This window comes from Bos grunniens, chromosome 19 (genome assembly GCF_055505025.1).
Source record: "Bos grunniens cultivar Pamir isolate PY7600 chromosome 19, Bosgru_T2T1.0, whole genome shotgun sequence".
Taxonomy (NCBI): domain Eukaryota; kingdom Metazoa; phylum Chordata; class Mammalia; order Artiodactyla; family Bovidae; genus Bos; species Bos grunniens.
Genome location: NC_141183.1, coordinates 34,283,491 through 34,303,623, shown reverse-complemented (window position 1 = coordinate 34,303,623; position 20,133 = coordinate 34,283,491). Strand labels below are relative to the sequence as shown.

At 49.2% G+C, this 20,133-nt stretch overlaps 1 protein-coding gene across 30 annotated transcripts in view; it reads right to left on the bottom strand.

Annotated features, from left to right (window-relative positions):
* The window catches only part of GAS7 (growth arrest specific 7), a 213,374-nt gene that overhangs the window by 54,383 nt on the left and 138,858 nt on the right, over positions 1 to 20,133 (bottom strand). For all 30 annotated transcript variants that reach the window (XM_086358897.1, XM_086358926.1, XM_086358900.1 and 27 more), the window contains one exon: positions 5,167 to 5,247. In XM_086358897.1, the coding sequence (XP_086215023.1) occupies positions 5,167 to 5,247 (81 nt within the window). The remainder of the gene's footprint in view (positions 1 to 5,166; positions 5,248 to 20,133) is intronic.

The following is a 20,133-nucleotide window of genomic DNA, read 5'->3' as shown; positions in this document are numbered from 1 at the left end:
GGATGGGATCCCAGAACAGGAGGACAACACTGAAAAAGCTGGTGAAATCAAATGAAATTCAGACTAGTTAATAATATGTACTACACTGATGTCTTAGTTTTGATAAATGAACTGAAGTTATGTAATGTGACATTAACATTAGGGGAGCGACTTCCCCAGAAGTTCAGTGGTTAAGACTCCACCTTCCAATGCAGGGTGCCTGGGTTCCATCCCTCGTCAGGGATCTAAGATCCCACATGCCATGTGGTGTGGCCAAAAAATAAATAAATACATAAAACATTACTGGAAACTGAGTACAGGCTATATAAGAACTCTCTGTACTGTCTTCACAATTTCCTTTTGTAAGCCTAAAATTATTCTAAAACTTGAAAAGTACTAAGTTAAATAAAATGAAAACTTCATTCTTCAGGCAGAGCAGATATATTTCAAGTATTCGGGAGCTGCATGTGGTCAACGGCTACCATACTGGGTAGAGACAGAACATTTCCGTTAGGGCAGAAAGTTCTAGAGGTCTGTGCTGGCATCCACTGGACCCAGCAACTCTTACCTGAAATTCCCAGAACTTTATTTTTAACTCGTGTTTTCTTTCCATCTGCCTATTACTATTTCTCTCCATATGAATCATTGCTGCATGGCATGTTAAACCAGCCCAAAGATGGTTTTTAATACATGCTGCTGCTGCTGCTGCTGCTGCGTCGCTTCAGTCGCGTATGACTGTGCGACCCCATAGACGGCAGCCCACCAGGCTCCCCCGTCCCTGGGATTCTCCAGGCAAGAACACCTGAGTGGGTTGCCATTTCCTTCTCCAATGCATGAAAGTGAAAAATGAAAGTCAAGTTGCTCAGTCGTGTCCGACTCTTCGAGACCCCATGGACTGCAGCCTACCAGGCTCCTCCACCCATGGGATTTTCCAGGCAAGAGTACTGGAGTGGGGTGCCATTGCCTTCTCCTTAATACATGCAGTAGTTACTGAACAGAGCCTTTGGTATTCTGTTGGGGTTTCAAGCTGACTTGCATGGACCCCACTGGGAAACCCTGGCATTAAATACTTCTAATAAAGTTACTGAATAAACACAGCTCCCACTGTGATCCAAGAGGAGGCCACACACTTTCCACACACGGAAAGTCCTGGGTCCGGTGCTGACTCAAAGTGGCCCCCAACATTCCAAGAGTGGAGTCCAGATTGTGGGGAGTGGGTACTGGGTGTTTCAGGTCTCTCCCCGGCTATAACCCGGCTGGCTGAGCTTCAGGCATCAGACAAACCTGGACCAAGAACAAACTGGCCCTGTCCACAGTGGTCCTGCCAACCCTCTTCAGAAGCTCAACTCAAGGGTAAACCTGAGGGAACTCCCTGGCAATGCCAGTGGTTAGGATTCTGGGCTTTCACTGCCGGGGGCATGGGTTCAATCCCTAGTCAAGGATTTAAGATCCTGCAAGCCAAGTGGTGTGGCCAAAAGAAAAAAAGTCAACCTGAGCCCCAAGGTCGCCTCCACCCCTCTGCCTCCTTGAAGGAGCATTATCTAAGCTTGGCTTAGCTGGGTTCACTTGTGGTTCCCACCCATATTCTTCCTGGCCTGTTTGTCCATGACCTTCAGGAACGACCATATGGGATGCTTGTAGTCAGTAAACGTGGTTATGTTTTCCTCCCACATCATCCTTACGCCCGCACGCACCTTGCAGGTAACCCCCAACCCCATCACTGCTAACCAAGAGCTGCCCAGTGGCTTCAAGTGGGTAGCTGCATGGAAAGACGAGACACCTCCACTGCTTTTCACCCCCTATCCCAACCCTCACACTCAGAAGGAAATCCCAACAATACCTTCCTCTGGACCCTGACTTCCCCCGCCCCCATCACCTACCACCCTTCTTCTTGTCCCTCACCCTCCAGCCACACGGGTCTGCTTTCCATTCACAAATGTGCCAAGATCACTTCCACCCCAGGGCCTTTGCACCCGCTGTCCCCTGGCCCAGAACACTCCACCACCACCCTCCACACATACCGTCTCCTCCTTGTCTTTAAAGCTTGACCTAAAGTGAGGCCGCCCCTAATGCCCCAGTCATCTGTCCCGCTGACCATGCAACGAACATCTGATCAAGTTCACATTTGCCTGTTTATCCAACTTGCCCATTAGCATGTAGCTCCTGGGACCAGGGACCCCACAAGTCTGGCTTGCCTGAGGATGTACCCCCAGTACTGAGAACCATGTCTGTACATTCTTTGAATGGAAAGGCTTCGATTCCATCACTGCTGCTCTGCAGAAGCAGGAGCAGAACAAAAGGGGCTTCAATCCAGGGCCCTGAGTGGTCTCCAGGCGAGGCGCCCACAGCCCCAGGAACTCGAGGATGGGGATGGTCAGCTTTTGAAGCAACCTCATGTCTTCATCAAGTCTATTTTTCTCTCCACAATAAAAATCAATCTCCTGAAAGCTGCTTATAAAACTGAAGGAAAGAATGGCTGGGAAAATCCTGGTGCTGCTCCCCTGTAGGGAGAAATACCAACCTAGCTATTGCTTTATTTTTCAAGATTCTATTTAAAAACCAGAAAAGAAGATGTCAGGGTATCACAGATTCTGCCTTAGCCTCACTAGTGGGTTCTCTTCTCTTCCACCCCAGAGGGCGGATGGAGAGTTGACATGTGTGTTCACGCCCCAGGGCAGAGAGGACCACAAATAACAGCCATGGAGGGCTGGACAGGACCTGAGCCGCATCTTCCTCCCGTTTATAAGTGGGCAAAGTGAGGCCTGGCAAGGAGCAGGGATGTGCCTGAGACCTCAATCTAAGGAGCTGCAATGTCACAAATCTAAGATGTCACTGGTTGTTAGAGGCACACTTATTTTAAGCACTAGCGAGAAAGAAAAAAAAAAGGATGCTTCCAATTAGACTAGGACATATCACTGATTTCCAAGATATTAAAACTGGGAAATAAAACGTGGGCCTGAGGACATCTCTGGTGGTCTAGTGGTTAATATTCCGCACTCCCACTGCAGCGGGCGCAGGTTTCATCCTTGGTCAGGAGGATCGCACATGCCAGGGTCAAAATAATTAATTAATTAAATAAAACTGCTATCTTCAAATAAATCTTAAAAACAAAACAAAACCAACCCAAAAACGTGGGTCTGAGAATCCAGAGCTGGGGTCCTGCGTGTTTTGTGGCTGCTTCTCATTGTCATAGGCTGTAGTCCATCGTCTGACCCCCGAGTAGTGCTGAGCTGAGGTTCTGAGTCCTTCCAGAACAGGGCTTCCGAGCCGGGCACTGCTGACATGCACGGCTGGACAGACCTCTGCGGTGGGGCGGTGCTGTCCTGTGTACTGTTGGGGGTTGAGCGGCATCCCTGGCCTCTCCCCATTAGATGTCTGGAGCACCACCCCCTACTGGTGACATCCAAGAATGTCCCCCGGAAGGCAAAATCACCTCCGAGTTGAGAACCACTACGGACGGAGTCAGAGAAGAGAAGCCAGAGAAGAAGCTGAGCCAGAGAAGCTTAAGTTTGATGTGGACAAACACACACAAGGACAGAAACACCGAGTTAAATGGGGTCCAGTCCAGGCATTCTCCTAGCTGATGTGTGATCTCCAAAGGTGGAGAGACGAGGCAGGATTTCCAACTCTATTTGACTACAAAGCCCTTTCAGGCAGAGACCTGGGAAGGAGGTGCCCCGGGCCGCAGGGGGTTGAGGCAGAGGAGGGAGGTCGGGGGCCACACTCTCTGTCTGATGCCCTGCCCACCCTGGCAGTTCTCCCTGGATCTGAGCCTCTCCCCACAACCCCCCTTCTGGGGGCTGGCTCCGTCCACAGCAAAGAGGGGACAGGATGCTTCTGGGGACGGTGCCAGGGGCAGCAGGCTTCGGAGAGCTGACCGCACTGACCTAAAGGGCAAGCTTTCCAAACTGGCTCCGGCACAACCCGGCTGTGCAGGGTTATCACTTGTCATCTCACACGCCCCAGCCTCTCCCTGCCCGTGTCACATCCCTGTCCTGCTCTGGGGACCCCCCTGTGGTTGCAAAAGACAGCTGGGTTTCCTCTCTAGTGTCTAGGTGGCCTGGAGCCAGCCAGGATAGAGGGCCACACCTCACAGTATTCACACCAGCATTTCTATTGTTAAAAAAAACACAAGAACAGCAACAAAAGACAAGGCACTGTGCCGGGAAATGCCTACCGTCATATGACCACTAGGAAGGCTAACTGGCCCCATTTCTGGGGACTCGGTCTGAGAATGTAGCCCTGGCTGCATCCCCAGGAAACCAGGAGGAAATGCCCCATTTTTCTGCCCCACAGGGGGTTCCTTCTTAAATTTAAGTTAAAAAAAAAAAAAAAGTGTGTGTGTGTATACATGCATATATACACAAAAATATAAATAAAAACATTTTAATAGCCTAGAAGAACTTTTCATGAAAAGCAGCCCCCCATCCCTTCTATCAGGCCTCAGATGATTCTCCAGGTCTATTCTGCCACCACTTCAGTTCTGAATTCTGCTGACGGTAGTAATCTTTATGTGTGTGAGTGCTAAGTCGCTCAGTCATGTCCAGTCTGCAACCCCATGGACTATAGCCCACTAGGCTCCTCTGTCCATAGTATTCTCCAGGCAACAATACTGGAGTGGGTTGCCATGCCCTTCTCCAGGGATCTTCCAGACCCAGGGACTGAACCTGTGTCTCTTACGTCTCCTGCATTGGCAGGTGGGTTCTTTACCACGAGCGCCACCAGGGAAGCCGAGCAATCTTCACTAAATAATGCGCTGGCATCACATTTTGATTTCTCAGTGGTGGAGAAGACCTAAAGACGCCCTGTTAGGAGTAAACATCTGCCTCCTTAACCTCTACCCCTTGATGTCTTCTGAAACCACGTGGAGTGAATCTGCCGCTGCTCAGGTCCTCACGCCGGCAGACAGGCAAGAGCTCTGCTGCCTCACCTCACCCAGCCATCCCCCTCCTCTAAGCACCCCAGTGGAGTGAGAGAGACCAGAGCTGCAGCTGGCACTGCCAGAGTGAAACCATCCCACAGGGCAACAGCCTACGGGGCCTCCGAGCCCTCGAGACCCCTCCCGGGTTTGGCCCATGAGATCCACAGCCAGGTTTCAGATCCAGGCTCCAGAAGCTGGGCCTCTCCCATGAAGTTGCATGTGAGTGTGGTCCATCCCGATGCCCTGAGATAGCGTGTGGACAGTACCTGTTGGAGGCAGAGAGCTCCTGTGAGGGCCAGGGCTGGCTGGAATCCCAGAAGAACTGCTGGGACGCTCCCAGGTGGTCTCTGGTCAAAGAAAGAAAAAAAAAAGAAAATCGTATTGAGAATTTCCTCGGGCAGAAGCTCTGAGTGTCACAGAGCTGCACTGGATCACCTGCTTCTTTGACTCCAGGAAGCCAGAATCTGCCTTCTGCTCCCATATAATTGCCTCTCCTGCCCCCCAGGGCAACAAAGCTTCTCTTTATTGGGGACCCTTCTCCATAAAGCTGGGACCAAAAGGTGGCCTCCTGGTTGGGACCCTCTGAAACAGTCCCCAATGCCCCTCCCTTCCCCCCTCACACATCTCCACTTCAGTTCCTTATCCTGGAACCTCAACTGCCAACTGGGCATCACTCCCCAAATGCCCACTGTCATCTGAAACCCCAAAACCCAGAGGAAGGAGCCCTGGGCAGGGGTCTGGACAGAGACCCAGGTTCTGTGTCTTGTGAAGATGACTCCCTTCCTGCTTCTCCAATTCCACACCTTGTGTGAATTACAGCTGCTGTGTTTGATCACACACTTCTCTCTCCTCTGATGCCCAGCCAGAAATAAAGCTAATGTTGTAGCTATACGATCAGCCCCCAAACGCTACTTCACCCATTTCACAGCTGTGAGCAAAGACTTCTCATTAAGTTATCTACTGAAAAAAAAACACAATGCCTTCTCCGGACTTCCCTGGAGGTCCAGTGGTTAAGAATCCCCCTTCCAATGCAGGGGACACGGGTTCAATCCCTGGTCGAGGAACTAAGACCCCCACATGCTGCAGTTAACCCTGAGCTCTGCAACTACTGAGCTGGACTTCTGTGGGTATCTTTCCAAAACAATTAAAAGGGCCGACAGCACAGCGGTTGTTAGTTGCTTAGTTGTGTCCGACTCTTTGTGACCTCCATGAGCTGTAGCCTGCTGGGCTCCTGTGTCCGTGGGATTTCCTAGGCAGGAATAATGGAGTGGGTTGCTGTTTCCTTTTCCAGGGGATCTTCCTGACCCAGGGATTGAACGTGGGTCTCCTGCATTGCAGGCAGATTCTTTACCATCTGAGCCACCAAGTAAAAGCAGTGAGTCTAGAGCCAAATGCCTGGGTCTAAACGAGCTCTGCCTCTCATCACCAGGTTTGATCTTGACCAAGCTCATCGTCCCCTTGGTGCCTTAGCTTCCTCCTCTGTAAAATGAGACCAAGAGTGGCATCCACCCAAGATAGCTGCTATGTTCATGCCAAATGCCCATTTACAAGTATTTAGTGTCAAGTTATTGTTAAAGTTAATCTGATATATGGATATGACATTATTGAATCCAAAATTCGATTACTGAAAATTCAATTGTTTCGAATATTAAAAACAAAAACAAGCACAACCTTCCCATAGCTTCTCTCAGCTGAGATTCGAGAGAACTGGGGTCTTTGCCTCAGTTCTGCTTCTCATCTGCTGGGCAGCCTTGGGCAAGTCACGCTATCTCTCTGGTCCTCTGATTATTTACCTAAAATGAAAGGGTTGGGCTGACTGGTCTTTTTAGGTCCCAAGACTCTTGCCCCCAGACTTTGATCAAAACCTTGAGACCCACTGTTTGGACTTTAGGGTTTTATGGCTCTAGCAGTTGGGTGGTAATACGGCTCTTTCACGTCTTAAGGGAGAGAAAATGGGGGGAGCAAGGGAAGCTGCGGGGAGAATGTGACCAGGAACGAGAGAGCAGAGGGGTCTTCCAGGAGGGACAACCAGAGGGCAGGCTCAGTGGCCTCCCTGGAGGAGGACGGACACCTGGACTGGAGCTGAGAGCACCATGACCTGGAGACTGTGTGAAGACCACAAGCCTGCTCGGAGGTCGAGGGCAGTGCAAAGTGGTCTAGGCCTGTCCGCTTGTGACCTGTGACCTTTGGAAGCCACCTGTGTTTTGTTTTTCTCAACTGTAAAATGGGGATGAAGATGGCACCTAAACAGGGCTGTAATAGCATGAAGCAGGATGACAGGGGCACACAGTAGGTGCCTTATCGGAGTTGAGTAAAGCAAACAGATCATGGAGGCTGGATGTGAAAATGCGGGGGAAATTCAGATGTTAAAACAGCCTCCCTACAACGTGAGGTGGGTTCCCCTTGGGACCAGACATAGCCTGCAGCCTCAGTCTTGTTTCCAAAAAGACCTTCCTTTCTGCTGCCAGATCGGCCTGACCACACTGCTGCCTGCACGCCCACAGCACCCAGCTCAGGCTCTCTCCTCCAACCTGGCCCCCCGCGGCTCTGGGGACCAACCTTCATGGCTTCATCAGCTCCCCTTGGGTTCCCCCACCCACCTCCAATCAGTTCCCAGAGCCTAGAGGCATCCACCTCCATCACATTCCTCATTCCATCTCACCCCTAACATGTCTCCCCACTTGGGGGTCAGCACTCACCTGGAGAGTCCTCTGTGGAGCCCTTTTCAATATGGCACAGAGAATAAAGTCCAAACTTTGCATCCACCCCCACCCACTGCCCCACTTCTCAGTCAGCAAGGCTCTAGCACAGGCACCTTATCTGTCTGTCCAGACGGATCCACGCTGACCTCACTCCAGCCCAGGTAACACACTCACTGGTCTCAGAACGTCTTTGCTGTAGCTGTTCACACACCCCCAATCACCTCCTGCCCCCCACTCTTGGTGTCAGAATCCTGTCCATTTGTCAAGTCCCAACAACAATGCTTCTCCCTCCATGCAGCCCTCCCAGGGGTCTGCAAGAGGAGACCCTGAAATCACAGGAAGATGCTGCCTGCAGTCAGAATCCCGCTCTAGATGCTGGATTCCAAAGGAAGGCCCCGTGCCCTGCACTAACTGACCTGGGTCACTCACCGGCCCCCAGAGGCTGGAGACCCTTATCCCTGTAAGGACTGAATCTCTCTGCCCAACCTCTGCCAGGGCTCCATCATGGACAATGCAGATGCCTGAAGGATTCCACCCAGTCCACCTCCTGGTCTTGGCCAGCTCGGGTCAACACAAAACACAAAGCCACTTCGAGCCTGGGGCAGGAACGGGGCCAGCCCGGGCATACATCTGGAGAGAGTCCCTGGGGCTCTAGCTGAATGATCTCATCCGCAGCAGGAAAAATTGCCCCAGATGACCACACCACCCACAGGGAGGAAGCCATTCTCAGGTCTTTTCCTCTAAGAGACTCCCTAATCTATTTACAGCACACCAGGCTCCTTGACGGAGCCAAAGCACCAAAGCAAAACTGAAATGGCAGCTTGGGGCTCAAGTTACCCTGGACTGGGGCCCCCATGAGTCCTCTGGGCTTCCATTCTGGGGCTCTAGGTCATTTCAGGTGACCATCCAGACTCCTAACAGTTGCTCCCATGCAGGTCCCAAAGGCCCCAGGGGGGAGCGGGGGGGGGGGGGGAATCAGTGAAGACAGAATGGAAGGAGTGAGACCCTCGCTTGGAAAACTGACCAATTCATGAGAAAACATGTTTTATTTCTAAAGGCAATTCTAACTCAATTTGAACTTTTCTCGCTGAAACCAGGGAATCCAGGCACACATAAATGAGCTGACTGCTGAGCGTGGATCAAATCAGACCAAGGGAGGTTGCTATTCCAGCCAACCACGTGAAAAGCCAGAAATTTCCACTTCCCCATTACAGCAGCTGCTCTGTGTAGAATAAAACTTTTGGAGAGTGTGAAGTTGAAAGGTGGAAAGTGATGTAAATCTGGTTTCAGAGCACAGATACCCCCTCCTTAAAATAATCATCATAACTATTATTATGATGATTATTTAAAAAAAAAAAAAGCAAGGCAGACGTTATTAACTTTAAAGTCACCTCTAAACTTCACCTCCCTTTGTTAAGGCCGCTTCCTGCATGCAGTATAGGTATTGGGAGAGTCAGTGAGCCCCTGGACCTAGGCCACTGGTCTCGGTGATCGGCCTACGGTGGATCTGTAAGCCTTGCCCCCTCCCTGCTCGCCCTCCACCTCCCACCCTCTACCTCACACACCAGTAGACTCCTGGCTCATGATTGACTCATTTTCTTGGCGGGGTAGTGGCTCTCTGTTGCCCCCACTGGCTATCAAGTGAAATAACCATAGGTACCAGCCAAGGACTTCCCTGATAGCTCAGTTGGTAAAGAATCCGCCTGCAATGAGGGAGACCTGGGTTCAGTCCCTGGATTGGGAAGATCCCCTGGAGAGAGGAATGGCTACCCACTCCAGTATTCTGACCTGGAGAATTCCATGGACTGTATAGTCCATGGGGTGGCAAAGAGTCTGACAAGACTGAGTGACTTTCCCTTTCACCAGCTGAGGAAGAAATGGGTTCTGGGGTCCTGCTCATACACAGTATGGATGCCCTTGGGAGAGACAGAACATGTGGAAACAGAAGGACACAAAACCTTCTCGCAAACAACCTCTCTCAGGGAATTTCCTGGCGGTGCAGGGGTTAGGATTCTGCACTTGCATTTCAGGGGGCTGGGGTTGGATTCCAGGGAACTAAGATCCTGCAAGCCATGAGGTGCATCCAAAAACCTTTCAGAATTGGAAGGAGAAGTGGACATGTCTACAAAACTGGGTTCACGAGGACTTCGTTGTTTTAAGAAAGGAAAGAAATGCAAGGGAACCTGGCCTGGGTGTTTAATATGTTGTCGCTTTGGCTGTGTCAGACTCTTTCCACCCCATGGACTGTAGCCCTCCAGACTCCTCTGTCCATGGGATTCTCCAGGCAAGAATACTGGAGTGAGTTGCCATGCCCTCCTCTGTCTGACCCAGGGATCGAACCCACATTTCTTATGTCTCCTGCATTGGCAGGCAGGTGCTTTACCACTAACACCACCTGGGTGTTTAAAAACACCCCTCAAATATTCTAAGGCAACCTGGAGGTGTTCCTAAGAGCTCAGGGGTCACACAGAGGTTTGCATCTCAGGTCCACCCCTTGTAACTGGGTCCTCAATCTTAGTTTTCTTACAGTGAGGGCTTCCCAGGTGGCGCTAGTGGGAAAGAATCTGCCTGCGCATGCAGGAGATGCAAGAAACAGGTTCAATCCCTGGGTTGGGAAGATCCCCTGGAGTAGGTAATGGCAACCCACTCTAGTATTCTTGCCTGGAAAACTCCATGGGCAGAGGAACCTGGAGGGGACCTGGAGGGGTACAGTTCATGGGGTCACAAAGAGTTGAACACAACTGAGCATACAAAGTGGGGTAACACGATTGTAGTCTCGTGGTCCTGCGATGAGCAGCCAACGAGCATATACAGCACAGTCTCTGAGACAGAGGAAGCCCTCAAGACTTTAATGACAAGAATAAAACAAACCCCTCTCCATTCTTTCCTTCCTTCCCTCCCTCCGCCTCCCAGCTTCCACCCCACCAGCTCCTCCCACCCCACTCTGCCCCATCCACCTTCACAGAGCACATCTCCCAAAGGGAGAGCAAGGGCAGGCTCCCTCTGTGATGCTGACAGGTTAGAGGTGTGAGAATGCACGTCAGAGCTGAAGGGGGTCCCTGAGTTAACCAGAGAAAGTTCCCTCCACGTGGCAGCCCACAGGCTCCTTATGCAACCCTGTGATCTGGGCGGGGCAGGGGTCCTGATGCACACTTCATAGGTGATACAGAGGCCAGTGGATGAACCAGTGGCCCCGGCAGTGCCCTGGCCCTTTGATACTGGCCTGAGCCAAGCTCTGGACTGGCTCCAGCTGGCTCAGTCCTGCAAGAGCGGGGTCGGGAGCTGCCAGAGAAATTCTAGTGGGAGGGGATGCAGGGCCCACCTGGAATACTCTGAGCCTGTCCTTCAATCCCTTTAGGATCCCCAACCTCCTCATAGAGCATAGACTCGGGCAAACACAGCAGGAATCCCTGAACTTGAGCCGGCAGTGACGAGGGCTGATGCCACACAAGAAGAAGGGTGTCTGGTCACTGAACCAACAGCTGTGGGCAGCCAACTGCCAGCTCACAGATATTATGATCCCTGCTGTGTGGCTGAGAAAACTGTAGATGGGTCCTGAAAAGGAAATCGCATCAAATCAAAGCCTGGACACTCAGGACCCAGGCCCTCAGCACAGTGATTTGGTAAAGCTCCAGGCCTGTTTCCCAAACTTGGCCTCTTATCAGGATCATTGGGGGCCATCTGCTGAAGCCACAGATTCCCAGACCCTGTGCCCAAAGGTTCTGGTTTAGCAGATCTTGGGTGGAATCCAGAAGTTAGCATTTTAATAAGTAGTCTCAGGGATTAATCAGATGTGGGAAAAACGGGGTAGAGTCCACAGTAAAATCATGACAGGAACCAGCCAGACTGGGAGGTACCCGGATGAGACACAAACCCCAGGGGAGGGGTCAGGTGTGATCACTGCAGACAGTGACTGCAGTCACGAAATTAAAAGATGGGAAAAAAGCTATGACAAACCTAGATAGTGTATTAAAAAGCAGAGACATCACTTTGCCCACAAAGGTCCATATAGTCAAAGCTACCATTTTTCTAGTGGTCATGTACAGATGTGAGAGTTGGACCGTGAAGAAGACTGAGCGCCAAAGAATTGATGCTTTCCAACTGTGGTGTTGGAGAAGACTCTTGAGAGTCCCTTGGACAGCAAGGAGATCAAACCAGTCAATCCTAAAGGAAATCAACCTAGAATATTCATTGGAAGGACTGATACTGAAGCTGAAGTTCCAATACTTCGGCCACCTGATGCAAAGAGCCCACTCATTGGAAAAGACCCTGATGCTGGGAAAGATTGAGGGCAGGAGGAGAAGGGGGTGACAGAGGATGAGATGGTCGGGTGGCATCAATGACTCAATGGACATGAGTTTGAGCAAGCTCCAGGAGATGGTGAAGGACAGGAAAGCCTGGTGTGCTACAGTCCATGTGGTCAAAAAGAGTCAGACAAGACTCAGTGACTGAAAAAAACAACACGAAGCAAGACGTGTGACAGCAATGTATGGAAACTTAAGGAGCCCTTGGAAATGCCATGTCCATCCTGATGTTTTAAAAATATCAGGATTATAATATCTGTGCGCAAAAGCCTCTGCTTTGGCCTGTGGCTTTATTATCTATTTTAGCTTCTGGGGGAGCCTTATGAATCACACAGACCATCACAAACCCTTTAGCACGACTGAGTCCTTAGGGTTTTTCCTAGAAGAGGAGCTGATGAAGAGGAGAGGGTAGAAAGCATTGTAGAGAAGGAAGCCCAGTGTCAGGAGAAGGTTCTAGCCTGTGGGCAGGCTGCAGAAGGAAGCACTCCAACAGGGCCTGACCTTCCCCAGGAAACCTTATCTTAAGCTTCTGGGGCAAAGTCCTGAACTGGAAAGATAAGTTTTACGCAATCCTGGTCCCAGGTGCTTGGCGTGGATGGAGCTGGCAGGTCAGGGCTAGTGGGATATTCTCAGCCCGGCTGGGACACTCACGGTCCTGTGTTTTCCCCACCAGCATCACTCAGGCTTTCTGAACCCTGTGAATAGGCACGAGGCTGGGAAGGGGCGCTGAGAGCTCAGAGTATTGCCCCTGCCCTCGGGGACTTGGATGAGCTCTTCCTAGCTCAGCTGCAACACTTGCTTTCAAATCCAGTCCGCCCAGAGGTGTGCTCCGAGGGCTGGGACTGTGTCAAACAAATGCCTTGCTGTTTCCCTGGCTGCCAGTATGCAGGCAGTCAATAGATGTTTGATGAATGAATGAAGACTCAGTTCAAAGCCCTGTTAGAAGTCAGTCCAGTTACACTGCCAGTGGCTGATGTTAAAAATGAGTAAGTGCATATACGTGTGTATAGATAAAAAGATACACAGAGGACAGAAACAAAGAAGGGCCATGGAGACCAGAAAGTGAAATTCAAAGTGTTACTTGTTCAGTCATGTCCAACTCTTTGTGAACCCGTGGACTGTAGCCTGCCAGGCTCCTCTGTCCATGGGATTCTCCAGGCAAGAATACTGGAGTGGGTTGCTACGTCCTCCTCCAGGGAATCTTCCTGACCCAGGGATCGAACCCACATCTCCTGCATTGCAGGGAGATTCTTTACCCTCCGAACCATCCATATGGAGAGCAGAGAGAGCACCAATTCCCCCTCGCAGACTATGAAGCACAAATCAAGCCAGCTGCCCAACCCAAAAAGAGCCCAGAACATACACAGGTGGGTCACAGGAAAGCAATTACAAATGACCCATAAGAAAAGATGCTTCCTCTCAGTCAAAATTGGAGAAGTGCAGTCTAAGACACTTTTTTCCCCCCACCCATTGGATCTTTTTCTGCTAAATGGCTGCTAAAGAGAAAAGGCAAGTCTGCAGAGAAAAATATGTATGAAATCAACCCAGGAACCGACATCATGAGATCCCAGAGACCCAGGACAAACAACGCAGCTGATTTTTCGGTTCTTAAGTGGGGGCTTTTGTGAGATACCCCATGTCCTTCTAATAAAGGTCTTTTATTTTTTCCCCATAAACTGTTCAGGTGGGCTTCTATTTCTCTACAAGACAGTCTCTGCCCACCTACAATCCCCAAACGGCACTGCCCTGTAACAACCAACACCAGTCCCAGGGCCATTAGATCCACATCTGGAACCTCTTTCTGTGACCAGGCTGAATTGTGATGTCTTAAGATGCCCTCAAGTAGGGCTTCCATAACCTCTCCAAGGGGGGTTAAAAAGTCACAACATTCAACTATTCAGAAGCTTCTCTACCCACGAACTGGTATTTTCCACTCAAACATCATCTTTTTGCTTTGTTTTCTGAGAAACTCAACATCTATGGACTCCCCTTGCTCTGCTTTGCTAATGCAGATTTAGAAGACTTTCCAGTAAAAGGTGTGACTTTACATTTTATAAATAATGCTCAGAACCACTGAGAGTGTTGCTTTTCGCAAGCTGGAAGAAACTGTCAGAAAGAGCTCTGGTTATTTTGGGAAAAAGGAATCAGCAATCGTCTCCGCGAGGTGTAGCCACGAAGACACTTCCAAGGCTGCTGGGCCCCTGGGAAAGGCGGGCCAGCCCCCAAGGCACAAGCAGCCCCAAAGCACCTTCAGGTGCCTGGTCTTTATCATGAACCCACACTGCACAACAGGTATAGAAATTCTGGGCGAAAGGAGCTCTTCTCAAACATCAAGAAAGGGCATTCAGGGTAGAGAGGACGACACAAACAAAATGAGGAAGAAATGGGCAGAGTTGAGTCTAAAAGGCACATCTAGTTATTGTTGTTTAGTCACTGAATCGTGTCTGGCTCTGCGTGGCCCCTGGACTGTAGCCCGCCAGGCTCCTCTGTCCATGGGATTCTCCAGGCAAGAATACTGGAGTGGGTTGCCATGCCCTCCTCCAAGGGATCTTCCGGACCCAGGGATCGAACCCGCATCTCCTGCATTGGCAGGAGCTACCAGGGGAGTTTCCTCATCCAGTAAGGGAGATGCTAAAACGCTGGGAAAAGGGGCAGCCTCCTCCAACTTTAGATGATCTGAGCGTCACCTGGAGGGCTGGTTAAGCCCGAGATTGCGGGGCCACCCCAGAGGGTCTGATTCAGGGAGGCTGGGGGGAGGCCTGAGACACTGAGTTTCTAACAAATGCGCAGGTGATGCTGATGCTGCTGGTCTGGGGACCCCACTTTGAGAACCGCAGACGCAGACTAAGACAAGGAAGAACAGAGTTCTTTGCCACAGTTCACATCCTGTCTACAGGGGCTGCAGATAAAGCTGTGGGGCAGTGGGGGGGGGGTGTCCAAAAAACCTGTTTTGAAAAGTACATCAAGCCAACCCACGAATTACTTCTGACTTGAAAGCATCCACTGCTTACCCTTTCCCCCCAAACAAGTATGTTGCTGAAAACCGCAACAGATAGTGTAATTGGCCTGAGAGATTCAGAGAAAGAAAAAGTGAGTCTCACTGCGAAGATGCTCTGAAAGCAAAGAAGAAATCTGTCAGGATCACAGATGTTCAGGTTGTTGTGGAAGCCTCTTAAGGATTTCCACTCCATCCTTAAAACCTGCTAGTTAAGGTGGCTTTGCGCTTGCACACCTGGTGGGGGTGGGGCTTCCCTGGTGGCTCAGTGGTAAAGAATCTGCCTACCAATGCAGGAGACATGGGTTTGATCCCTGGGTCAGGAAGATACCCTAGAGGAGGAAACGGCAACCCGCTCCAGTATTCTTGCCTGAGAAATCCCACAGACAGAAGAGCCTGATGTGCTGCAGTCCATGGGGTCGCAGAGTTGGACACAATAGCTTGCAATAGGAATTCATGCTTCCTATTTATCAAAGAGTTGAGCCAGCTGGGTGGGATATTGTATCAAAAAATGCTGTGCTCCTTGGCCCCTTCTGTCCTGCTTCCCAAGGCCCTGCTCTGTCCAATCTGTACCTTTTTCTGCAGCATCTCCCCCATTAGCACATGTGAATTTTATACAAAAGCAGCTGAAAGCAACTGAAGTCTTTATCTGTAGCAGGGGATGACGGGGGAGGAACGGGCGGCAGGGAGGGAGAAAAGAAGAGGGAGGAAGGAGAAATGGAGAGGGAGGAGGGGACGGGGTCCTTGACTCCTGCCTAGCACACACCTCCTTCCATGGCACAGATCATGGGGCCTGGCATTCTTGGATGCTTCTTGCACCATACAAAAAAGACCAGGCCCCGTTCAAGCTCCAGTTGCGCATCTTAGCTCCAGAAGAGTCCCCAGAACACAAGACCACCTCTGCACAGGAACTGAGGAAGGCGGGATGTTATGCCAGGCTGGACGCACAGATAGGCAATAACCACAGCTGGCAGGAGGGCAGCATCTCATTTGACAGGAATGTCCAGGAGGCCCGCTAGGGGCAAGGCCCAGCCCATGATCTGTCCAAGGACAGCAAGATCCTTCAGTGGAGGCTCCCAGAGCCCACGCCCAGCCCAGCATCCCGCTCCTGGAGAGCACGGGCAAACAACACTCATCCCGCTCCATTAACTTTTCAGCCTATTCTCCTCCCACGCCTCCTGGAAGAGCATTGCCTACTCTGGATTCCAACTTGGACCGAAACAAGAAGCTATTCCCAAACTCCAAGATCTTCCTCCAGTGATGAAGGTCTGATTGCCGGGAGCCACGCCAACTCTCCGTACAGAGGCGCATCCCCAAATTTCAAGGGGGTGATGAACACAGTGGTTCGGCAATTCCTGGTTGCACAGGATTTCGGAGTTGGAAGGGACCTTCAGGGGTCTACTTAGGCAGCAAAGAGAATGGGCTGCAACCCACGAGGAAAGTCTCCTTCAGTGATCTCATCTCCACCAAGAAGCGCTCACGAAGTCCTTTGCATTGTGTTCACCCACACCGCCCCTGCAAGGAGCAGTCCAAGTGCATAACTGGAGATGGGCACAGAGGAGGCACTGAATAAACACTTGTGGCTTGATAACCAATCCACGTGGTCCTGGCCCATTTGCTCATCAGATATAAGCTATGGATAATTTCCATTTTTGCCAAGAATCCCACTGACTCCAAGGGACCTAAACCTTTCAAGAGTATCGATGGCTATCTGTGTCCAGACTGCCCTTCCCTGTGTACCCCAACTTCCTGCTGCAGCCACATGAGCCCACCTTACCCCCCAACACACACATGGGCCTTACGGAAGACCCCAAAGGCAGTGCTTCCTGCACTAACATGTCAGATGCACACAAAAGCTCCAGGTATAAGACAGAGTGTGGGATGAGTCTGACAGATCCTTGTGGAAGTGAGCCAGTCTTTTCTCTCCAGATTCTTTAATCTCTTGCCTGGTCCTCTTTCATAATCTCTGATTTCCAACTGTATTTATAGCTTCCTGACTTTATGTCTAATACCAGTTCTCCCCTGCAATACTCATTGTAAATCCACAAGGCTACGTCCAAACGTAGGTCAAAGCTCAAGCCCACACAAGCACTGGACACATAAGATGCTTGAAGGAAGCAGACTCTCGAGTCTAAGAAAAATCAGGAGTGATGGAGACCTGCTCAGATCCATCCAGTTGTGTTCAGGCAGGAAGGTGGGTTGAAAATCCTCACGCTTTTTCAAAAGGAGACAAGTATGTGGGTGCTTATGAAAAACCTCCCAATGTTCAATGTTGGCAGTTCATTCAACATCTTTAAGGGTGGTGCATACAGAATGAAATGCTTCTGTGGACAGCTTCTGGCCTCAAGACAACCCACTGTGAGACACTGAGTCTACCTGAATCTCTGCAGAACAGCTCACTGGGATGGAGGTGAGGTTCTGAGCTTGTCTTGCCGCCCGCCACCACACTCAGAGGCACTACGACACCACTGCCCTAAAAATGGAGTCATCATAGAGCTGCACTTCCTTGAAGGCAAGGATGGTGTTCATTCTGGCTAGATGTCAGAGTGCTACACAGAATGGGAAAATGAAAAATAGAAGCCCCAAATTCTTTGACTTAGTTGCAGCTAGAAACAAAGTTGAAACTAGAGCCCATGGGTCTTGTTGTTTTTTAATGACAAAAACACCGAGATTCAAAAAAAAATTCTTTCTGAGCTATTGACTCAAAAGCTTTGAAATTATAAGACCTGCCACTACATCCTGTTCTGAGGATAAGTGTAAAAGCTAGAAATAGCCTCAAGTGCGCTACCCTGACGACACATAAGGATATAGACACTAGCCAGTGAAGGGCCCTTCCTGGTAGTTTTATACTCATTTGGTTCCCTGTCACTGTAAAACTGAGTTGTCTTCAAGTAGCTTTTCCATGACATTATACTTTAATTACAATAGTTTATACTTATATAATCTTCCACCTTGGGATTACAACACATGTTTACTTGTTTGAACAAAGCCATATTTTCTCAATGAATTTGCCAAAGAGAAAATTGGATTTAAACCGACTCAGCAGGACTTCCCTGGTGGCCCAGAGGATAATAATTCGCCTGCCAATGCAGGGGACATAGGTTTGATCTCATGATCTCACATGCCATGGAGTGGCTAGGCCCATGTGCCCCAACTACTGAGTCCACAGACTGCAACTGCAGAAGCCCTTGGGCCTAGAACTCTGTGCTCCAACACAAGAGAAACAATGAGAATGAGAAGCCCACGTGTGCAACTAAAGGGTCAGCCCCCTCCTCGTTGCAAGAGAGAAAAGCTCGCATGGCAACGAAGACCCAGCACAGCCAAAAAAAAAAAAAAAAAATTTATTTAAAAAAACACAAGTACATAAATAAATACATTGACTCCCCAGGTTTAGAATATCTGATCCACTGGCCATGCTGTCCTCAATCTAGTTGTCACCTTACAAGTCAAAAAGAGGAGGTGACTACAAGAAAAAAATTAAAAATATAATAAGCAGAAATTTTCACTCTTTCCAAATAATAGATTCCAAGCCAGTAGGTTTAGCAGTAGGTCCAGTGTGTTGATATTTCTAGACAAATTCCCTCTGTGATTCTGTGTCCGCCAAAGTCTGGGAATCAGGCAGAGGGAATGTTCAACTGGGGCATCTAAGGACTTGTTTTGGAAGGACACCAGGAAAGTTACCAACTGGTCCCCTCCACAATACACCTGTTTTTATCGTGATACAGCTCATAGACCATGACACTCTCTCTCTAAAAGCATCCCTCACAGGGGCTTTTAGTGTATTCACGGAGATGTTCAACTACCATGACTATCTAATTTTAGAACATTTTCATCACCTCAAAAGAACACCCATGAGAAGTCACCTCTCCCTCCCAGACCCTAGAAGCCACATACCTATTTCCTGAGTCTACGGATTTGCCTGTTCTAAGCATTTCATATAAATGGAATCATACGAGACACGGCTTTTCATGTCTGGTTTCTTTCACCTAGCATGATACTTTCAAGGCTTGCCCATGCATAAGGCATACACCCACTGGTACTGCATCCCTTTTTACAGCTGAAGAACTTACCAGTGCAAGGATAAGACCAGATTTTTTTTTATTTTGGATATTATTTGGGTTGTTTCTGGCCATTATGAAAATGCTGCTATGAACATTCATGTATAAGTTTTTGTGTGGACATGTTTTCAGCTCTCTTGGATAGGTATTTAGGTGTGGAATTGCTGGGTCATGTGCCACACATTCTTTTTTATTTCCTACCTGAACCATTTGCTACTAATTTGTGGTTCCACCTAACAGCCAATAAGTCAACATCTTCAAAGTAACATTTTGTCTTCCTGTCTCCTTTGTCTTTTGATTTTTATGGGACTTCAACTTACTGGCAGTGTGAACGACTGTCTAACCCACTTGGCATTTGCCAAAATTCTAAGAGATTACTGGTATGAAAAACTGCTGAGAAATAAGATGTGTTATATAATAAAGTGTTACAGTAACATTACAAATTAAAATGAATTCTTGGAAAGGAAAAAACACAACCCCCACAGAAATAGATTAATAGTAAGATTTACAGTCTTGATCAACAGCCTTTACCAAACCTAAAGTCAATCCTAAAGGAAATCAAGTCTGAATAGTCACTGGAAGGATTGATGCTGAAGCTTCAATACTTCGGCCACCTGATGTGAAGAGCTGACTTATCCGAAAAGACCCCGACACTGGGAAAGACTGAAGGCAGGAGAAGAGGGAGGCAGAGAATGAGATGGTTAGATAGCATCACCAACTCAATGGACATGAACTTGAGCAAACTCCAGGAGACGGCTGAGGACAGGGAAGCCAGCCCATGGGGTCACAGAGTCAGACACGACTGAGCAACTGAAAAATAACAACAACCTTTCCATTAAGAGAGGGTCTGTTAAAGAAAAATTATACAGCCAAAATAAAAAACATGAAAACACACACACAACTAATTCAATCAACTGAATGTGCCAAATAAATGCATCTTTTTAATCTCACATTTGTTCAACACAGATGGATAGATGTAAACAGACTAATGTTTTCGGATGCAGAAGTTTCTTAGGGCAACTTTTATTAACTGAGAATTATCAGAGTTGCTCTCTCTGGGGAGTTAGAAAAGTACCCAATTATTTGTAACAAAGAAAAGCTCAGAGAATGCTTTTAAAAAGTGTTCTACTGGAAAACTGATCCGGAAACTCACATTAGCTCCTGGTGTAATAAA